General features: G+C 38.3%; 1 protein-coding gene across 10 annotated transcripts in view; it reads right to left on the reverse strand.

Moving 5' to 3' along the window:
* The window catches only part of LTO1 (LTO1 maturation factor of ABCE1), a 26,843-nt gene extending 18,244 nt beyond the window's left edge, over window positions 1-8,599 (reverse strand). For 5 of the 10 annotated variants that reach the window (XR_014317687.1, XR_014317688.1, XM_082762607.1 and 2 more), the window contains exons 1-5: window positions 8,497-8,599; window positions 8,294-8,399; window positions 6,120-6,190; window positions 4,674-4,791; window positions 4,179-4,284 (exon numbers count right to left, since the gene is read on the reverse strand). Coding sequence is in view for 6 of the 10 variants with exons in the window: in XM_082762607.1 (XP_082618733.1) it covers window positions 4,210-4,284; window positions 4,674-4,791; window positions 6,120-6,190; window positions 8,294-8,399; window positions 8,497-8,564 (438 nt within the window). In the remaining 4 variants the exon portion in view is untranslated. Of the gene's footprint in view, window positions 1-383; window positions 1,550-1,849; window positions 4,363-4,673; window positions 4,792-6,119; window positions 6,191-8,293; window positions 8,400-8,496 lie in introns of those variants that run through there. The other 5 variants (XR_014317689.1, XR_014317690.1, XM_082762608.1 and 2 more) reach the window with 4 other exon arrangements.
* Between the last annotated feature and the right edge of the window lie 374 nt (window positions 8,600-8,973).

Consider the following 8,973-nt stretch of genomic DNA (forward strand, 5'->3'; position numbering starts at 1 on the left):
TAGAACGCACTATTGCTTACATACTTCATACCTCAATAGCAATCGGATCATAACCATAACCAAACAAGATATGCCAAACTGGGAAGTCAGACTTTCCTTACAAATCCAAATGTAATATGTCGTAACCAGGAAAACATAATAGGATCCTACAAGGCTGATTTCTAAGTGAGAAATTGCATATACAGATATATATATATATATATATATATATGTTTCTGATTTCATGCATTTCTGTTCATTAGAGACATATCTTCAGAGCTGAAATTGATTCCATTCATATTACAGCTCATGACAAATTAAAAGAAAGCATGCCTACTTAATGAACGAGCATTGCAACAATGAATTTAACTTGGAGACTTTAATCACCATCCCATTTTTTTGCCCTCCTTCTCTGTATCCATTCTAAAAATCTGTCCGTAGAAATGCCGCCTCAGTAAAGAGGCCTTTACTGTACACACGTAGTACAATGACGCAGATAACACACAAAGTCAGATTTACACGTGCTGGTAATGGTTGATTGGGTATTACCAGCTGACGACCCCACTGCTGTAAGACAGCACTGAAATCAGCATGGAATTCCACAGGGAGTTGATTCTCTGTAGTCAGAGCTCACCTTCCCACTGATGCCTCAGAACTCACTATCTCTTGTACTCGTCACGTAACATGGAAATGAAAACTGCAAGTCTTCTGGACTGAAACAACTTCAGTACATTAGCAATAGATAGCTTTGCATCCATTTTTAAATGGAAACCTACATTCAACAGCCTGAGCTGAGAGAACATCATGAAGAAACAAAACAAGCTAGAACGCAGTCCAGACAAGTCAGAAATTTGAGAGTTAAATGTTTCAAGCATTCCTCCCTAACTGTAACTACTGAGCATACCTAGAGGTGGTAAATACAGCAATATATTTTAATATATTTTAAAGACATAGTACCTTCAATAATTTTGGCAGAATTTTTCCATCCTAACTGATTTTTATCAGATCAAGTACCTCCAGAAAAAATTAGACCTGTTTGACCATACAGCACAGAGCCACAATTTCCACATCCTACTTTATTAATAACCAATATAATAATCTACAAGATTAATTTTTTTTCCACACCTTCCCCTCCCAGAAATAAAAGCAATATTTAAGTTGCACAATCAAGCGTTCAGACCAGGAAACGTCTGAATGACCATGTCCCGCAGCAGTTTTATTCAGCCTCTCCACACACAGATCATCTGATAGAGTTTTTAATTACAATTTAATAGTTGCTTCCACCAGAGTCCTGACAGGATGAGTAACCAGGATGTGGCATTAATGAAGCCATTTATATGTATTTTTTTTTAATTTGTTCCAGATTTCAGGAAAGTGTTAATAAAACAGCAAGGGCATGAAAAGAAGAGAAAACATATGCTTATGACTCACAAAACTGAATAATCCTTTGAAGAGTGGTTTTGCTAAATTTTGATGGATTTTTTTTTCAGTAGCGCTGTAGTTTAAGCACATGCCTTTCTTTCACACGTGTTTGCTAACTCTTATACTCCTCATTTTCCAGGTAACTCCCCTGAGGAACAGCCAAGAATACAAACACGTAAATAGCCACTCAGCGTTAACAAGTAGCACGTTCTGAAGTATTCAAGCACTTAGAATGCAAAATTATTTGCAAGAAGTCCCACTGGTTAAGGCGAACCAATATTCCTGATGTAATCTGGGCTTTAGCTCCTCAGCTGTAAGTACAGTGTAAAAAACCCTCTGTGGTATGCTGTTACAGCTCTAGACATCACAGAAAACCCCACAAATCTGTTGCAAAAACATTTTTAAAACTTTGCACTGAAGAAAGCACATGATTACATATCCAACAGAGTTTTTAACTGTGGCTCATTTAATACACACCATCATGCCCATACAAGACTTGAGACAAAAGATACTCAGAAAAATACAGATGTTTGGAATAAAAGATTGCATTAGCATGAACACATAAGTAGCTCAAGGAAAGGCCTACGAGGCAACCCTAAAGATGTCATATCCCAGATTTTTTTTGAAATCCTAGATGCTTCTACCATCTTTATGGTTAAATATATATTTTTATGTTTACGTTACAACTTCTCAAACAAAATTAATGTTTAAATATATGAAATAGTAAACCAATAGTAGAAATTTAGCCACCAAAACAGTTTTCAAAGTAAGTAATTATCTGCTTGGTCTGCAGAGATCCTTTTCATCCTTAAGCCAACAAGAATAATTTTGTACATGATACAATCTCTAGAGTGGCGTTTTGCATATGACTTACATATCATACATTTCTAGTAATCAAATGCTTCACTAACTTTGAACTCTCACATCCCTACCCTTGTCTTTCCATAATTTGTGCAAACCATGCACAAAGATTCCAAAAGCGGCCACATTATAAAATTGGAATACTTAGACCTCCAGCGTTTACTTCTCTTTGTACACTGAGAGGAACATCAAAAGTGCCTTTTTGAGACCAAGAACCAGCTTGCGGGGGGATCGCTATCGAAATCTCTGTATTATGTTTTAAGCAAAAAACATTTTGAGTCAATCACAGACGAATAAGTAGTATCATTTCATTGCCTTAAAGTAAACAGGTAAAATACTTTGATTTGCAAAAATAAATTATGTTGTGGATCCTGAGACAACTTTTTCAAATCCGGATTTCTCTGAAATAATTATTAAGTCAAATTACGTTTCCCTAGTATGTGGTCTTTTTGTGTTGTGTCTATTTATTTTACAGAGATTATAGGGTATGCTATTCTTTTGTGCTTTCACTTAAGTTTCAAGTACATGCACTTTTGAGCTTGCTCTGGTTGCCCAATAGTTTTAAGTTACATACGAATTAAAAGTTGTACTTAAACTACCATAAATGAAGAGACCATCAATGCTGTCATGTCACTTCCAAAGTCCCAAATGAAGAAACAGGCTACAAGTAAATCCTACCTCAATACTACTTTATTTCAAAGATATTCACCACGTCATCAGAAGAGCTGTATTATGCATGGATATATTCTGTACTCTTTACTTGAGCAACTTCATCTATATAAATATTTGTGAACTATTACAAGAAGCATTACTTACAGGCCATTTTTACGCACTATAAAAACCTCCTCCACTAGATGGCTCTGGCACTACGTGCATCAGAGCTAAAACAAGCACACCAGCAGCTAGTTATTAAGAAAGGCATCTGATATTGGCAAAGTAATATACTCAGGAACAACAGCAACAAGATGATTTTGAAATAAAGTCCATATATATACGCACATGTATTTAACAAAACATTTTTACCTTTGAGTTAAAAAAAAAAAAAAAAGGCAGAACATATGGTCTTCACATCCCAGACGCAAACGCACAATAAACATTTTGAAAATTCAAATTACTTATTTTCTTGTATAATAAAAAAAACACTATACAAGTAAAACAGACGTGAGGTCTAGATGGCACCATGAATCATTCAAGAATATGGCAATACTAACACATTTCCTTCATCTGAGAGTGTTTGCTGTGCATATAGCTTCCAATATGCATGCTAGTCAAATTTCTCATCATGAAGCTAAACTATGCCATGTAAACTTAGCCAAATAGGCATACGCTACAGCTGATGAAAGCCTTCTAGAATTCATTATACGACTGTATTGCAAATGGTATGCACTGACATGTAACAGCCCAACCTAAAACAACTCTCAGGTAAAATACTTGACTGTATTTCTCAAACTTATATAGTTGAATAAATAGAGACTAAACAGCATATTTAAGCGTAGAAAATAGTGCAAATTTCAAGTTCAGAGTTGCAGCTACTTTATGAACTGGTATCTTAAAGTCTTCTTCCTTTGCATTCTGACTTCACTTGTCATTCTACTCTTTAACCACAGAACTGGTTGCTACTGCAAAGTCTGCAGGCAACTGATTATTTTTTACTTCACCTAAAACACCTACACATTGTGTAAACGGAATGATCTATATACATAGATTTTTTTTTTTTTTAAATAACATACATCCTTTAAGTAAGGAAACTTCACAAATGCATGTTTTCCTTTTCAGGAAAGGGCTAGTGACGAATTAAAGTCGACACTTTCATTTAACAGGTTTTTAGTGTTTCCATGATCTGTAAAGCCTGGAGAGAATAAATTATAAAGGACATATGAGGAAGAACTATTAAAAGATCACTGTTTTTCCCTTACCACTTTGATATTTAGCAGATCTTCGCTTTGTTTAAAATGAGTAAACACTTTTCCAGTTATCTGTTCTTTTAATATTTCTTCTTTGTTCATCCATGTTTATCTTCATCTGTTATATTCAAAATGTTAGTGAAGATCTTTCAGTACTGACTCTAAAATCAGACTGAATATTTAGCATTGAACAAACCTAAAAAAGAATACATGAAAGTGTTTCAATGTGTCTGTTTTCCAAAAGAATGCTCAATAAAACTACCAATTCCTCCGTTTCTCTTTTTCTGGTCCTACTTGTAATTCATTGTCAAATAATGTTTTTCCTTTAATTTCTTTCCTTTAAAAAAAAAAAAAAAAAAAGAAAAGAAAATGTTGCATTTGCTATCACTTGGGGAATTTCCTATTCTAAGTATTTTTATATTGTGACTGCTTTTTGAACAGATTTAGAGATTTCTTGCAAAAATTAATACTATTTTGTGCTAAAAATACCAACTTGATCCTACAAACCTGTTTAAATTTTCCTCTGATTTTTTCCAGATCTTCTTGAAGCTTTTCGTAAGTGGCGTCTTCATATGGGAACTTCTGAATCATTCCTATTAATGAATCCAGAGCCTTTCTCTTTTTACTACAAAACAAAACACAATAATGAAAATTAGCCTGCTATAGAAGTTCTCTGTCGGTATGAAAATGATACCAATATTTTATAATTCAGGGCATAGAATCCAGTCTTCCATCCTTCTTTCAACCTCCCTCATTTAACTCAGAAATTAAGCTGTAGCACAACTGACAAATTTAATGTTTTGTTTTTAACTTACCTGGCAAAAATGAAGATATATTCAAGAAACATCAAAATTACCAATTAGATGACTGAGTGAAATAAAGAAATGCAATAAAAAAGTTCACCAGAATACACGTCAAGATAGCTGAAAGCATGGTGGCAATTCTTTCAAATAAATTAATCAAATCTGGACATAAAATAAAAGATTAGGTTATTCCAAAGGAAAGTAATCAATGCATGGAAGTATATGCACCTGTGCAGCAAAACACAGAAGTAATGAAAAAAAATGAGGGGAGAAGATGGGAGCAAAAGAAATGTAGCAAGATCTATTTGTGATACACCTCTAAAACAAACACTACCTTCAGGTATATAAACCACACAGCAAAAGCGCGGTGCAAGATAACTTGATTTTGTATGATCTCTATACTCCCACCCCGAAGAAGAATTCTAATTTTTAATCAATAATATTGTTTAGCTATTAACATGTCACCCTTTTAACAATATCATACCTTTTAAGTAGTTAGAAAAGGTCTATCAGTGGTCAGTACACTTGATTCTTTCTGATGCTGAAGTGGTGTTACTAGCATTTCATAAGCTTGTATTACTTTCCATACAGACAACAGAATGGAAGTCATAGAAAAATATAGGTTGTAAAGGAAGTCAGGAGGTCATCTAGCCTGCCTTCCACCCAAGGAAGGACTAACTTTAAGGCCAGAGAAAGTTACTTGGTACCATCTCCAAACATATTTTGAAAAATCTACAACAATGGAACTTCTGTTGTCAATGTGGTCAACCTGTCCCACTGCTTAGCTGCTCACACTGGTAAGGACTTTCTCTTTACACCCTATCAGAAATTCAATAGTTTCAGCTTGTGAAAGGTGGTTATTATCCTTTGCACACTGCTGCAAGGAATGAGTCTCTAGGACTTCCCTTTATGTAGTACAATTAGCTATCTCCTTTGTCTTTTCTTCTTCAGGGTGAAGAAACCAAGTTCCCTTATCCTCTTTTCAGTATCACGCGGTCCAGAATATGATATAATCCCAATGAATCTCTGCTCAATCTTCTGGTTTTCAATATATATATTTTTTAACTTGGGAGGAGGCAAAACTGAACAATATAATTTGAATAATCTGAAAAACTATTGAAGGAACTTTTTTTTTTTTTTTAAACCTTACCTGTTCTTTTCATCTGTGCATTTGCGGAGCAGACACTGCCAGGTCAGCGCGAAGCCAAGGTAGCTGCCAATCTAGGAATTTATAAGAATACCATGAAAAAAAAATCATTAAACATATGCATACAGATCACTAAACAAACGTATACAAACAGTACTACATTATATCCCACTCTTCAGGAAACAAATCATTGCCTATACAAACACATTTCATGTTGAAAAGATCAATAAATCAGGGTAAGATGAATGAGGGATATCTGTGTTACCCAGTACAACAGTCAGAACACTTCTTGTAAGAAATCTGTTTAGCATCAGATGACAACAGTATTTAAAACGCAGCATAAACAGCAATCCTGCAAAACACTATCCATACTTTATGCCCTCTGAACCTCAAAATTTATGAAACTGATGTATGGCAGTAGGGAAACAATTCAGAAACAACCTATTTAAGATGCTTTGGTAAGTATTTGTTTTTGCAGCAGTGTCAGCTTAAGCAGCTCCTGTACAGCCCCAGAAAAAGCTGTACCAGCTTGGCTGAGGGAGCGGCCAAGTCAACCAGACAGGAAAACACATTTTTTCTGAGTTAATATGCAAAGAATTTTACTAGCCTAACTCATGAGGGTAGCACAGAATCAGAAAGAAGCACAAGAAGCTGACTAAGCCAGTCTTGCTGCCAGAGAGCTTTTCATTACAACTGTAATCAAATAGGAATATACAGAAATATAATAGGAATACATGTTCTTCAATGCACCAGCTTGTTAAGTCAGCTGGAGTTTCCTTCCAAAGTGATTTAGAATTCACAGAAAAACAACACAGACACTTAAAACATAAGTGAGCTGACTTTGAGGTAGTTAAGTCCAAAATTATAGCCTAATCCCACTTCAGTCCACATGTGCATACACCTGCCATTTAAACGTACAAAACATAGTTTAACTTGGAAATTCCCATAACCTTCAAACCACTTCAGAGTACAGCAGCAATGTCTGGGAATACCAGTCTCCTGGCAGTTATGTTTGATATGGTACACAGATCAGCTTTTGTTACTTCGTGTATTTTATTTATTTATTTATTTTAAGGCTCAAACATGGGTTTGGGACTTAACATCTCATTTAGTGCTTAAGCATATTTGAAGTGAGGCGATTTCACCTGCGTGCACCAAAACTGCTTGGAGACTCCAGGAAGGTGGAGACAGCCCACAGACTTGGTACCTAGCTGCACCAAGATGCCGAGGGCTGGGGACATGTGCCCTTGGATGCTTCACAGCGGTATGCTCAGCAGAATTAGCAGCGCCCTACTAGGGGCACAATCTTCTGCTTGAGCCCTAGTGGATACTGCGTCTAATACCGCCTAAGGGATGTGATGGGTAACAGACATTTTATTTGTAACATCTTAATTTAATTCTCTATCAAGCAAGGCCCCTGTCAGATCAGTACTGTAATTCTACTCAAGGCTGACAGTTCAAAGACTGCCCAATTCATCCCTTCACATGACTCCCTATCTACAATTTTAGTCTCTTCGGGAACTTCCCAACATAAGTAGATCAGTGCACTTCTCCTATATCATGGCCTACACAGGACAATTTTGCATACAGCCATCTGTGTTTAGAAGCTGCTGTTCAACACTGTTTTCTTAGAACTTCAGAGCTGTAGCATCACTAGGAAAATATTTAATCACTATACATCTCCATATCACACCAAGTGTAAACCAAAATTTTATAATAACCATTCTTTCAGAATTTGGGTTTACCGATTTCATTTCATAATGGATTAACATAATTACTGCTGTTCTTCCAGTAGCAATATTCACCTGACAAACTCTCCCAGTGTTAGAAGTATCAGAGAGTACAACGCAGACAACCAGAATTGTCCTGTTGGAAAGTGACTTGGGTGAAGAACCAACATCGCATGGGTTTCCCTAATGCTGAACCACAGAGGATGGTCCGGGGGTTCCTTGGCCACAATTTCGGGTTAAAGAAGTCAACATACACAATTTGTCTTGGGCAAGTTTGTTTGATTTCTCTCTTATCCTTCCTTTCAGGGAAACAAAATAATATCAAAATGGGATCAAATAGACTCAGAAAACGCAAAAAAAAAAAAAAAAAAAAAAAAAAAAAACTATTTAATCGTTTCCTCGCGACACAGCCCCCAGCCCCGCGATTTAAAGCGCCTTCCCCCTTACCTCGGCGCCCACCCTGGCCCCGTGGCGCGCCCCGTGCCTCCTCCCCTCAGCAGCCCCGGCGTGACGGCCTTCGGCGTAGCCCTCCTGGTAGCCCTCGCCGTGGAACCTGCGGACACACACACACACACACACACGGACGGTTTCTGACGCTGGTTCCCACTTCACTTTCTGGCGTTTAGACGCCAGGTAGGGGGGTGCCCTACCTGTGCTCGGCCATCACGATCTCCTCGAACATGTCCGGGCCGGGTCCCGGGGGCGCGGCGGCCGCCATGACGCCGCCAGAGCCCTCCCTCAGCACGGCCCCGCGGCGCGCGGCAGGCCGGGAGCGGACGGCGAGCCGTTGGGGCCGCGCGCGGGAAACGCACGTTGAACGGCCGCCGCCAGCCCCAACGGCCTGGGCCGGCCCTGAGGGCGGCAGGGGGCGGCAGCGCGCCGCCGAGAGAGCGGGGTGGGACGGGGAAAGGGAATAGGGAGCTGTGGGCAAGCTGCGCCTCCCTCCCGTGACAATACCGGGATGGATCCTTACTGTGCGTTAAGTTATGCCAGCAGCCTGATTTCTGGATGGCGCAGCTTGCGTTTGTTTTCCTGTCAGCCTAGCTGGCGGTTGGCAAACACCAAGTCATGCACCCAGCGACCAGTACGGCTAACTCCTGACAGAAGGAGTTCTGGAAACTACCACA

This window comes from Aythya marila (genome assembly GCF_965140915.1).
Source record: "Aythya marila genome assembly, chromosome: 5".
Lineage (NCBI taxonomy): Eukaryota > Metazoa > Chordata > Aves > Anseriformes > Anatidae > Aythya > Aythya marila.